A 14,701-nucleotide genomic window follows, 5' to 3' on the forward strand; every position below is an offset into this window, starting at 1 on the left:
AAATATCGCGATCAAAAATAAATATTTGAATTTTATCGGCTTATGAGTCTTTAGAATAATTATTCATTTATTTTTCTTTTGGAAAGATCATTATTACAATATTTTTGATATTAAGATTTTTTTGTCTTACAAATTTTTTAAATTTCTATAGATATTTTTGCAGCCGTAAAAAAATTGATGTTAATTTTTAAAAAATTTAAATGATCATACTATGGATTTTTAAAAATAATTCACCAAACCGTTAGTTTGGAATCCTCATATACTTACTCTGATTTTTAAATTCTGGTTATTTTTTTTCTGGTTATTTTCACCGGCCAATATTAAATTGGACAGTATAGTAATCGCATGGAGCTTTTCCAAGTAATTGAAATCCCTTACACACAATCAGATTTTTATAAACCAACATCCATGCGCATTCAAAAATATCCGTATCATAGCATGGATTTAAAAATAATTTATTTACCAAAACAAACCGCATGTATACTTCAAGCGCAGCAAAAGCTTAAAAACCTAGACATCTAGTGTAAAACTCGAGCATTTGAAAAAAATTAGAAGCTTTAATAGGCATTAATTTAAATAAGTCCGTAGAAAAATAAACCTTTAATTATTTTTTTAACGTATTATTAATTACTGTAACAAGCAACCGCTAATTATCTACGAAGGCAAGTGTGATTATTTTAGATTTTTTTATTACTATTACTATTATTATTATTATTATTATTATTATTATTATTATTATTATTATTATTATTATTATTATTATTATTATTATTATTATTATTATTATTATTATTATTATCATTATTATTATTTACCTCTAAAATTATTTTTCCTATATTTGCTCGTGCAAGAATTAATATATATAATTTAAATACATGGCATGTTTTTGCAAAAATAAAATAAATGTCAATTTATTTATTTATAAAACAAAAAAGCTATCATCCATCATCGCTAAAATTATTTTACACTGCTGCTTGATCCTCTATTTTATACATAACCGAGTATCATACATATAAATCACAATATTATATTTAAAATATAAAATAGTTATTTATTTTAAATTGCACTAAATAACAAATCATCAATAACCGAATATTCATTTAAATAATATTAATCCTGTGTAAAAAAAAAAGTGGTTCCAAAAACGTTCCTGACAGTGAACTTCAAAAATTGAGACAATACTGAACTTTGAGTTAAACATTTTTGGAACTCCAGAATAGTTAGGTGTCAAAAATTTTCAGCTAGTAAAGACTTCTTGCGAGGGTTTTTTTTTTTTTTTTTTTGAAAGTTTTTTTGAAACCTAGTAGTTTTAATGGAGCTTAAAAAAAAGCTTAGAAATGAGTCAAAAATATTAATTTGTCGTATTACATCAATTGTTCTCTTCTTCCCTTTATACGGGTGACAATTTTATGAGTTCCAATCACTTATTTTTTGGGCTATTTTTGAACAGTCAAAAAACGAAAAAAACTGACCTTAAAAATTTCTAATAAAAGTCGAAAAATGTTAATAAATATTTTCAAATCGTTTTGATTTTTTTTTGGTTCATACCTGAATTATTCTGGTTCGAGTAGTGAATGTTCACAATTCCTTTTTTTCTTACGTAGTGTCTAAAGGTAGAAAAAAAACCTGTGTTCAGAATAGCCTACCGTGTGGGACGTTATTGTGCCGCACGTTTATCCCTTATTCTATTCCACCTATTTCTGTACACTTATCTACGTTGTTTTTCTTAATGTTCTTCAAACCCAAAAAAATGTCAAGTCAAATTATTTTTGCTTTTTCAGTTTAAAAAATGTTCACTTTAAAGTTCAGAATTATCTTAATTTTGGAAGTTCACTTGAACGTTTTTGGAACATTTTTGGAAAGAATATTTTTTACACGGGATGTTAATAAATAAATATCATACATCATAAAAATATTATGAATATTCGCATGCATTAGATTTGCACCGATTATCATATTGTATTTGATAAATATAATCACAACACAATAGTAATAAATTAATATATAATAAAATTTATAAATCCATTATCTAAAAAAAATGATAATGGACAACAAGTAGAGTCATAAGTATTATGATTTTACTTGTTATATATATTTAATTATAATTATTATTGATATTATTAGTTAATATATATATATATATATATTCACACAAAATTGCCTTGACCGATGATTGGCGTTGCTTGTTACAGCGAGACGACGTGGTGATGAAGAAGCTGCGGGTAATGCTGGTGCCGGAAGTGAAGCTCACATAACACCTGGTGATGATGACGACGATGACCACAATGATCAGCATATTATTGACGAAAAAATACCACACGGTGGTCAAGAGAATCCAATTCATGCCAGCACTGAGTACGTTAATGGACGCACCGAAATCAAGGATATCAAGAGAAAGGATGAAAAAACCGACACTCCAGTATAAATAATATTATATTATTTAGTCCCAGCTGATTCATCATTGCACTCGTTATTGTCACTTGATGATAATAATAATTTAAAAAAAAAAAAAAATAATAACGACATATTTGTATCTATTATAAAGTGCACCACTTTTAATTATACTGGAATTAATTCCAGACATAATAGTTAAGACAATTAATATATAAGACGTCATTCTCGTGCAAATAATAATAATAAATAAAATAAATAATTTAATATAATTAATTAATAAATAACAATATTATTAATAGTTAATAATAATTAAGTGTCTGCACGAGAATGACGTTTTATTTACTAACGATCGCGACGATCTCTTTGTGATTTTTTTTTTTTATAATGAGGCTTTACGAGTAACCAGCCGCCGGATTTATAAATATTCAAATTTTATCAGTAACTTTGTATTAATTCATTTTTCTGAATTTTTTTTTTTTTTTTTTTTTTCTGTCAACATTTAAATAAAGAGCAGATTTAATGTTATCTAATCGCGATAGACTGATTAAGGCAGCTGTTTTTTTATTTGTAAATGTGTTCGTAAAAGAGATCGGGCTACCGCGATATTTAATATTAATATTAATATCAATATTATTTTATTATAACTATTAGATTTAATTAATATTACGTTTATAATTTAATTCTTAAAGCCAATAGGCATATTCCGAGCCTCAGTAATTTAATACCAAGAGATACAATTCATTTTGAGAATTAAAATTTTTTAGTTCTTTTCTTATCATAATAATTATTAATATTATAAAGTATAAACAATTATTTATATATTTTTTTAATAATATTCATAACCATTGTATTTAAGTGAGATTTAAATAGATCTTAATTGAAATTATTGAATCTCGTTTAACGTAACGTTCAAAAAATCTCAATGACTTTGTTTTTCTTCATCGTATTTTAAAATTTAGTGAAATTTTATAAAGACATTATTGTAATTTGTGTTGAATGTGTGTTGTGTGTATGGTAAATTTTTTACTCATATTTTAGACGAATCTACAGATTAAAAAAAAATTACTTAATGAATGGTTGGTTTATTTTTTTTGTAAAATCATTTTTTTGATGATTATTTACCCTGGTAGATCCAAATTACGGTATATTATCATCATTACCGTAATTTACAATAAACGTAAGGCATTTTATGGCAATACTACGGCATTTTACCGCAACTTTACAGTTGGGGCTGGTAATTTACGGTGAAATTGCGGCAAGCAGACGGTATTTTACCGTAAATTGAAAAATCACACTGTAAAAACACTAAAAATAAACAAGTGTACCGTGCTTACGGTAAAAATTCCACAAATTACGGTAATTTACCGTAATTCGGATCCGCCAGGATATTAACGAATATAAACTGTATTTTTTTTTTTACATGGAAACGTTACGTGCACAGTATTTATAACACTAAAAAGAAAGGAAACATAAAAAAAAGTATTGATATATTGTTAATCTAATTAACAAGACATTCCATAATTATTGTAATTCTTAATTAAAAAAAGAAATTTTGTTTTTTTCTTATTGTAACTTTGAAGCCTTTTATTATCAATTATTATACTGTAACTATTACTATTAATAATTATTGCTATTGTCATTTACCTTTAATAATTTTATTATAATAATGATAAAATAACGATAACTGCCGTTTTGTATGTTGTAAATGGTAATAAAAAAGATTTATTTAAATAAATAAAATAAAACTTTGGTAAATAATTTAAAAACAAACTGCCGATTTTTGAACTACGAATTTTATTTAAATTTAAAATCAAACAGCTAAAAGTTTATAAATAAAAGAGTAGATTTAAATTAATATCTCACATTACGTGGACAATAATCTTCTTTGTACTTTTGTAATGTCATTCATTTATCTGCTCAATTAAATTAAAAAAAAAAAAAGTTTTATTTCATTTAAATGTCACGTTTAAATGTAAATTAGAATTTTTTTAAAAACTTTGAATTCATCAGTGAAAATTTTTATTTTTACTTTTATTGTAATTGACAGACACGGAATCACATTTTTCACTTACATCAGACACAAAAGACAACGCGACAGATTCTTTTAAATTCCATCAACTCTCCTGGCAATTCATGAGCGCAATTTAAACTTTTGAGTATTTAATTCCATTGGGAAAATGATCTCATGTGTTGGGGGAAATGATAAAATTTTTTTTAAGGAAAAAAAAAAAAAAAAAAACAGAATCTGTCCGTTAATTTTTTTATCTACATATATATTGTATATAAAATATTAAATATATAAATAAATAATTATTATAAATACTGTGGTACGAAACCGAAGTAATAGTGATAATTAATATAAATATGATTATATATGTCAACGGCATTGGTTTTGCAATTTATTAATAATTAAAAAAAAATCTTAATTAACAAATAAAATTAATATTTGCATTTCAATTGCCCGTAGACATGCCGTTATTCATATTTAAAAGTAAATATTAAACAAACATTAATTAAATACAGACGAATTAAGAAAAAAAAAATTTATTAGAACTGTTGGTTACGTACTACGATATCTATATAGAAAATAATAAAAGTAAGTAAAGATTGATGATTAAATAAAGTAACTATAATTAAAAATTTTAGATATTTTCAATTGACACTGTCGTAAAAAAAAAAAAAAACTAAATAAATAATGGAGGTATATTAGATGGAGTTAAATATGAATAATCATAAACGTGATTGATCATTATGATAATTGATAATTTAAAAAATAATAATTTGAGGTTACATGAATTAAAAATGATTTTAAATTAAGAGCGATGAGATTTAAGAGCATCGTGGTTTAAATTTTGGTACAAAGCAGGGTTGGAAAAGGTTTAAATTATTAAAAAAAAAAAAAAAAAAAAAAACAGATTGATAAAGAAATAAATAATTAAATCACTTGAAAATTTTATTGTGTATAATCTAAGAGTTTAATTATTTATAAATATCAAATAAATAATATTCAAATAAATGTTGAAATTTTAAACAAGTATCAAATTTATTATAATAATAATAAATTAAAATATGGACTTTTTAAAAAATCGGTATGTTTTTAAAAATACTACACGAAAAAAACTAGACAGTACTGGTTACTGTTCTGCACAGTAATCGTCAACAATATAGGGTAAAATACATTTTAAAATGACTGATTCATATTAGAACAGGAGTGAGTCATAGTTTCACGTACTATTACTTTTTAAACAGTAACCAGTACTGTGCTACACAGTACATCAAACATATGATTTGTTACTGTCAAAATAGTCGGCATTAACACCCAGAATAGTATTCAGTCCTGTTCTGACATGAACGGTTACTAAATTCTAGTGTCTTTACTATTTTTGACAGAGAAGTCTATAATTAAAATCTGTCAAGTATAAATTATTAAAATTTCATTTAAATCACTATTATTTATTTGTAACTTTTTTTTTATAACGAATTATTAGTTTAATTATGAGTTTGTAAAATGCATTAAAGCACATTAACAAAAAACTATTCAACTATAGAGAAAGGTTAGAATAAACCTTTACTGTCAAAAATAGTAAAAACACTAGAATTTAGTAACCGTTCATGTCAGAACAGGACTGAATACTATTCTGGATATTAATGGCGACTATTCTGACAGCAAACAGTTATATGTTTGATGTACTGTGTAGTATAGTAATGGTTACTGTTCAAAAAGTAATAGAACGTTTTAAAGCTATGACTCACTCCTGTTTTAATATGAATTAGTCATGTTAAAACGTCTTTTTCTTATACTGCTCGTCGATTCTTGTGCATAACAGTAATCAATACTATCTTGTTTTTCCATGATACATGTCCAATTACGTAACGAAAATAAAATAAACAAAAAAAAAACATAATAATAATAACACTGCCAAAGGCACCCGAGTACAGAGTGAGTAACGGATAAGTTTTAAAATTTTTAAACTCTCCCAAATTAAAACCGTATCACTTGAAGTAAAACATTTATAATTTTATATTTATTACTTTTTATTGAAACGCAATCTTTTATAATTATATATAATAACTATATTTGTTGGAGTGAATATATATTATAAATAAATAAATATATATATTAACTAATATAAATATATACAAATCAATAAGCTCGGGTAATTTTCAATTAGATATTAAAGTTAACGTATTGAATGTACAAAATTTATTATCGTACATTACCATTTATTTTTTCGTATTCCAATTAATTAATTATAATTAATTATTACGATAAATTTATCTACGAGTTTAAATAAACACGACTATACTTAACTCAGCTGTTTAATTACTATTAATTATTAATATTGTAAGCTATAATTATTTTTATAATAATTATATTATTATTATTATTATTATTATTATTATTATTATATATCACTCATTACATTTAAATATAATAATATGTTTATTCATATTTTGGATGGTCGTGCTAATTATTATTTATAACCGCAAATATGAAGGCGACTTAAATCGATTAATTAAATAATAATGGGGAGAGTGACTCGCTTTAATAAATTTATTAATTAAAAAAAGAAACTAAATAAATAAAAATAAAGATTGTAGAAACTCGTACTCAATTAATACTGTATTAATAAAAGAATATATATAAATAAATATACATACAAAATTAAAAAAATATAAAAGCATGATCGTTGGCCATACAATGGAGTATACATGTTTATCATAAACCATAACTTGAAATAATATTATTATTATAATTAATATTTAATTAAAAAATTTGAGTAATTAATAAATTAATTATTTGGCTACATGGGAACTCTGGAAAATATTTGTAAATCGATAAGTTAATTACTATATATTAATGAGTAAATTATTTATTAATTACATTTATTTTATATATATATGGTATTGTATTCTTTAATTTATATATCCATAAGTTACTAATGAGTAATAAAATAATTGCAACCACATGTTTCGATAAAAATCACAATTTGAGGTAATTAATTAATTATGATTTAATTATAAACGTCGGATTTAATTATTTGAAAAATTTAAATAACTTTTCATTAGTAATTATAGATACAATGCAGTAGGCAAATAAAAATAACTTAATTAAAAAGAAAATCAATAATTGTAATGTTTAAAATGGAAGTTAATATAAAATGAATGAAAAGTTAATTATTAAAAGTACATTGTAATAAATTATGTTTAACTCATCGCTTTTACGATATTATTATTATTATTATTATTATTATTATTATTATTATAATTATTATTATTATAAAAATAAGTATATGATTTTTGAAATAAAATAAAGAAAACGAATACATTTGTTTTAAATATAATAATATTATTTTTATTCATAATGACTGACATTCCAAACGATTGAATCCATTAATTATTGATACGCCGGATGCGCCCGTTTATGGATTAGTTGAAAGTGTCATTTTTAGATATTTCAATGAATAAAGAATAAGACAAGCTTTATAAATTCAATTTTGCTATAAAATCTTTAATTATAATTTATTTAGTTAATGCGATTAACCCATTAATTAATTCTGTTAACCTGTAATGTGGCATCCAAAAATTTTTAAATTAAGGTTATTTTTAGTGGGCATTCCTCTCCCAGTATATTTAATTTAGATAAAAATCATTATGATTCAGGCAAAAATTTTCTGTTCTATGATTTATTTTGTATTTTTCAAAATTTAATATTTAAAAATTTTATTTAAATCTTTGCAAAACGAGGGCATATTTACTAGATTTTTAAGTTATTCACGCTTGAAAAAAAGTCATAAATATTATTTCATAACTTATTTTCCAGGTGGTTTAACAACAAGGAATATCGGCGAATCGTAAGTATTCGATCTCGTTTAAAAAACTAAAACAGCTTAAAAAAGAATAACTTTTTTTTTTTTTAGATAATTTACAATTGTTTTGAGCACAATGATTTCGTTACTAATTTAAAAATATTAATAGCACTAAATACTTATAATAAATGCTTGACAATTAATAAATTGATGGGCTAACTACTGATTAACGCGTTTTTTTATATATTTATATAAAATTAGATGAGCAATAAAAAGGATAGAATAATTTACACGACTTGTAGAGTTTAGTTTTGCACACGTTTTCAGAGACATAGCTGATCCAGCAGCGAGTATTAGACTCCTTCGCTTCTACAAACCAAAAACAGACGCCAGTATCGGGCAAAGGCAAGAATTTTTTATTTTTTCCCGCGACCGCAGCATTGCCTCAGGCTTTCATTTTTTTTTATTAAATAATTTTACGCTTCTTGCAGCAAATAAATATTTTTTTTTCTATTAAAAATAAGCGCTTTAAATTAAAGCTTCACATTGTCCTCAAAATTATGTATTATTAATTTTGCTTTGGTGTATTTATTCGTTGGTTAATTTGTTGTCGTATAAATTATTCATTTACTCCAATTGTTAATTATATTAAAAAATTTTTTTTTTTCTACATCATAATGATCTCAATTAATATACATATTTATTCACAGCCGTTAATGAATATTTTATTAGCTAATTAACTCGAGTTAATTAATTTATAAATAAAAATATTAATTGAATATTATTAATTATAATTATTAATTGCAACTATTATTTATTTGTTTTGTAAATGACAAGACAATTTAGTGACACGTAACACCAGATATTAATTACTCACTTTTTTCGTTTTAATTCATTTAAAAAAAATAATAATAAATAAAATTGCATTATAAAAACAAGTTCTTTATGTACATAAATAACGAACAATTTACTGTATGTCATTTTACATGAATATATTATCATCTTTGTTATGTATAACACATTACCGCATCAATAATTATGATTTTGATAAGTACATTGATTAAAAAAAAAAATAATAATAATAATAAATAAATTATTTAGTGTAAAAAAATGAATAATTCCCAACTCTGTAATTAGTATCGGGTGTCTCGAAGAACTTGTTTTCAGTAAAAATGCACGATATTATGAACATAAAAAAACAATAATAAATAATAAAAAATCGTTTATTAATAAATTAGAAAAAAAATTCATATATATATATAACTTGGCTGTTATCATATCGATTTACTGACCGTAATAAATGTCAAGCTTTGTGTTTAATGTTAAACGACTGAATAATTTTGAATATCATTTAACTATAATTGATAAAAAAATTTTTTTTATGTATTTTAATTGTTAAAATTGCGTATTAGAAGCGATACTGAAAGTGCTGGACGTTACTCGAGGACTGAGGTGGATGCGGGTAGTTCTGGAAGACCAAGAAGACCTAAAATTATGCTCACCCAACTTTTCCGGCGGAATAAGGACAAAGTTTCTGGTTCTGACACTGATACAATGAAGACTGTTGTTACTGTTGATGATGAAAAAGTAAATTGATTTTAGTTTTTTTTTTTTTTTTTTTTTTTAATATTTAGTTAGAATATTTTTTTATACACTGTAAAAAAATGGGAGTGATTATGGATGTTATTTAAATTGGAATTCTCTCTGTTACTCGGAGTTCCGGAGTTTAAAAGAAAATCACTCCGAATATGGAGTGAATAGGAAGTTTGTTTTTTCAGCTGAGTGACTTCGGAGAGATCAGGATTTTATTTAAATCTGTATTTACTCCGATTGGGAAAATATCTCGTCCCGAAAAAAATCTTTTTTTGGGACGAGATATTTTTTTTTAATTTTCAAAATTTATTTACGTGAAAAATTCATAATCACTTGAAGTATTAGTAAAAAAAATTTAGAAATAAATTTGTTCCATATTTTTTACTGAATTTTTAAGATATTTCATTATGTCCCAGGTACTTTGTATCACTTTGAAAATTGAATATGAAAACTTGATGAGAAAAAAAAATTTTAAGTATCTCGTCGTGCGCGGTCTCGTATGATCTCAAATTTATTGTTTTATATAAAAGTTATATGACGCTTTTACTATCGTTATTATAATTATTATTATTTATTATCACAATTGCACCGTTTCGTCTGTACACCCCGACTTTGCCAAACTTTACAAGAATTGCATAATGATGTAGTTAATAAATTTTATTATTATGCAATTCTTGTTAGAGCTTAAAAACTTTAAACTACTGACTAATATTATAATTATCATTTTCAAAGTAAATTTTTTACTACCTTATCTCATCAATATTTTATCTAATTATTTATAATTAAATTTTGGTACCGCGAAAATTTAAAAATTTCAAATTCATAAAAATAAAAAAAATATATATTTTCGATTTTATTGACCATTTATTTATAAATATATCATTGAAATAGGATGTAATTGATTAAAAAAAATAAAAATCCAAAAAAAATCGCTTCATCATTAAATATTTTAAATTAGTCATGAAAAAAATAAATAATCCAATTTTTATTTTTAAATTTGAAACTGTTTTTGCCAAAAATTATTAGTTGACATTAAAAAACAATTTTGTTATAAAATACCCTTTTGTTAAATAATTAATTGAACTACGCTTAATTTTTAGTTCTCATATATATTATTATTATTATTATTATTATTATTATTATTATTATTATTATTATTATATATGTTGGTTGTAAAAAAAAACTTGCTTCCAAACTTTCCTAAGGTTCTTGAGGATCTTTATCACTTGCGTCTTTTCTCCAGATAAGTCCTTCGTTATTTTCTTCCTCCAATAGTTTTATACAAGGCATTAAGTAAAAATTGAATAATAATTATATATAAAATAATTAATAAACATTAATTAGGGCGAGGGAGAGAGGGGAAGTGTATTTTACCCACTTCGATTTTATTTTCTACTACTGTGTCAATAAAATTATTAATACCAAGCCCAGATAAATTAATTATAATTAAAAGTTGATAATTAATAAAATAAATTAATATATTTTTACAATTAAAAAATTATAATATTTAATTTTGCATATTGATTTAGATTCCCGAATCAAATGGCGAAAAAGTAAACCCAGAAGGCGGTCTCGTCTATGCAGAATTAGATTTAACACCACGAGAACCAAATCCTACTCCACCACGACGTGTCAGTGAAGATAAAACTGAGTACGCTGAAATCTTATACACTAAAACAGATGGCACCGAAGAACCGACAGTTAAAAATTAATTGGCCGACGGAAAAAAAAAACATTTTTTTTTTTATTTGTTCTTTTCAAATGCAAAAAAAAGCACCAATGTTCAAATAAAATGCTCCGTCACAAACACTAAAGTATCCAAATGGCCTTAGCACTTTTTATATTCATAAACAACAACAACACTAAATAATAATAACAATAATCTATCAACAATTCAAAAGCAAAAAATATATATCAGTTTTATCTTATATATATTTTTATCCAGCATTATTGACGTACTTAATTATTTTATAAGCAATTATTATTAAAAATTTATATTTTAAAGCACTGAGGAGTCAAATTATTTAATAATTAATAATATTTATCTTTATATATATATATATATATATAAAAACACATTGAACACACGTTTTGGTTACATAAAAGTTTTATTTTGTAATAGACCGGTAATTAAATATTACTTATGTGTTTAATTGAGAGCCAATGACGTACAATATAAAGCCGGGAGTAATTTATGTATCAACCTTCGATCAACAGATAATTATTATATTTTTTCAATCAAATTCAATTCAAAAAAAATCTAACAACTAAAATAATTAATATTGTCTAGAATCTTTTTTTTAATTACTTTTTTTTTTTTAACAATAGTATCATCAATTATAAATGTTAATCAAGTTTATTGATACTTTTTTTTGACTTAGTCTCGGAATTTAAATTGTTATATCCTGATGTTACATGTCATGACATAATAATCAACGGAAAGAAAAAAAAAGCCATTATTGAATATAAATATTAATAATTTTAAATGATACTCTGTCTAAGAGCCTCTAACTTAAGACGTAATTTCTATTTTTATTATTATTACAATAATTATAATTATAATTAATATTCAAAACTATTAATTACACGCAAAAAAATAAATAATTAATTTTATTTGGATTTTTATTCATTTTTATTGTTTGAACAATTAATCCGCATCAAAGATGGTAATTAATAAATAATATAATATTAAAAGCGAAAAAGTATAAGAAGTCACTCTTGGTCTTTAAATTTTATTGTTTGAAATTATAAAATACGTCATCTTGCCATGTAGATATAGTCGCATCAGTAATACTTTATGTTAATTTTTTCACATTCATTGGAAACCCACAAACACAAGTAAAATTTTATTGTTTCAAACTACAAAAACTGATGCGCTTAAGATACACTTTTTACAATTTGAAGAAAGTAATAATTATATAACGTTGTATATAAAATCAATTGTTCGATATTGCAAATTTTATTTATCATACTGAATGTTTTTTTACTTTTTTACTGTAAACTTTGATGTTCCAAACAGCGAATGTTGATGCTGAAACATTAAATTATTATAATTTCATATTTTTATCTACCAAACAGTAATTTTTATTACTTGTAACAGACTTGTTTATATTTCGATACTGTCATTCTAATACGTCGTATCCCACGAAATTTGACATTTTCACATTTTTTTTTAAATGGAATCATTGTAACAATGTGCAGCTTGTGTAAAAGTTTTAGAGGTTATATTTTAATCCCTATTGCATATAATTCAAAATTATTTATTCACTATAAATGCCTGTATTTTATGGAAAACATAAAAATAAATTTGTAGGTTATACCAATGTCACCATAATACAAATAATTTTTCTTTTGCGACCGTGAAACGTTTTCACTGTCTCCTGAAAAATTTCCCAAACGTAGGATACGACTTATTAGAATGACAGTATTGATATAAACTTTGAATTTCAATATTTAAATTAAGATTATTATAATTTACTCTATAAAACCACGAAATCACTGTTTGACATGATATTAAATTGTGACCATATTCTAAATTTATAGTTATCAATTATTAACTTTTGTAATTCATTTTTTTGCGTGTAGCCATTTCAACCGTCCAATATTATAAATATATATAAATATAATAATAATAAGTTTATAATAAAATATTATTTTGTACATGTTTTATTAATTTTTTATTTTTAATTATAACAATAAAATTTATGATAAATCTTCAATGTTTTCTTCTTCTTTTTTTTCTTGAACTTCTTCTTCTTCTTCTTGTACTTCTTCTTCTTCTTTTTCATTACCAGCATCAGTATCATTATGATAAATAGTGTCATTTAAATTGAAAGCTACGCGATGCCTATAATTTTTATAGTAATCATCACTCATATCTTTTACCTGCATCTTAAATTCCCGTTTACTTTTATCACTTAAAAATTTACATTTACGATAATAATCAATCGGTTGTAAAATCTTATCAGATTGTTTCAATTGTTTGCTAAAAAATTTCTTAGTCTTCTGAGGAGCTTCCGGTTTATTATTCAAAAAATCTATAACTTTTGGATAGTCATCACAAGACAAAAATTTACTGGCGTATTTATTTTGTTTTTTTGAATTATTTTTTTGTAAATTAACCCGACGTTTTCCAATATTTTTATGCCAGTCAGTACTGATAATTACATTTTTAAATGACGCGGCATTTAATTGCGGTACAAGTGAAGGCGTATGAGAATTTTCTCCATTTGATTTACAACCAAGACCACGTTTGACATTATTACGGTATCTTGTGTAAATATCTTCATTACCAGCAATACTTAAATTTTTTCTACAATCCTTTGCAACACTAGGGTAAGTATTAGTATTAATATTAAACAATTTATTGTTTGTTGTTTTGGACATTTGGTTTTCATTACAGCTTTGTTTGAAATAAAACTTGAGAGGTACAATAAAAAATTCTTCCCGTTGATTTGTATTTATAATTTTAGTAATTGCATACACAAGCGAATTAATATTTCTACAACGCAATGCATAAATAGCGCCGCGATGTCTTGGAAATAAAGGCGGTCCAGTCCAGCTAGGATCAACGACATAATAACCGTCAGGTTTTGACAAAACACCGATGAGTGCATTAGCACATTTTACCAAAAAATTTGATGATTCATTCAAAATTAATTTTACCGCTGCTGCTAAGGTCAATCTCCCTTCATCGCCATATAAAACTCCACATTTCGGAGCCCCATAGTCAATAGTCCAAGTGTACGATAAAATTTTTAAATTTTTATTGAGATTAAATGCATTTGAATTTTTAAAATTACCCGCGCGTGATTTAAAACTATCAATGTAAAAAAAATCACCGTAAATTACTGATGAGTCGAGTATCGATGCGTCCCAATTTGAGGGATTACATAAAAATTGCA

General features: G+C 24.1%; 1 protein-coding gene across 3 annotated transcripts in view; it reads left to right on the forward strand.

Annotated features, from left to right (window-relative positions):
* Window positions 1–13,397, forward strand: part of LOC103576445 (fasciclin-3) — a 187,615-nt gene extending 174,218 nt beyond the window's left edge. Inside the window, exons 8-11 of one of the 3 annotated variants that reach the window (XM_014440707.2) lie at window positions 8,219–8,249; window positions 8,532–8,609; window positions 9,617–9,791; window positions 11,327–13,397. In XM_014440707.2, coding sequence (XP_014296193.1) covers window positions 8,219–8,249; window positions 8,532–8,609; window positions 9,617–9,791; window positions 11,327–11,509 — 467 coding nt within the window. In that variant the 3' untranslated portion in view covers window positions 11,510–13,397. Of the gene's footprint in view, window positions 1–2,192; window positions 7,557–8,218; window positions 8,250–8,531; window positions 8,610–9,616; window positions 9,792–11,326 lie in introns of those variants that run through there. The other 2 variants (XM_014440708.2, XM_008556660.3) reach the window with 2 other exon arrangements.
* The last annotated feature ends 1,304 nt before the right edge of the window (window positions 13,398–14,701 follow it).

Source organism: Microplitis demolitor, chromosome 1, assembly GCF_026212275.2.
Source record: "Microplitis demolitor isolate Queensland-Clemson2020A chromosome 1, iyMicDemo2.1a, whole genome shotgun sequence".
NCBI classification, from domain to species: domain Eukaryota; kingdom Metazoa; phylum Arthropoda; class Insecta; order Hymenoptera; family Braconidae; genus Microplitis; species Microplitis demolitor.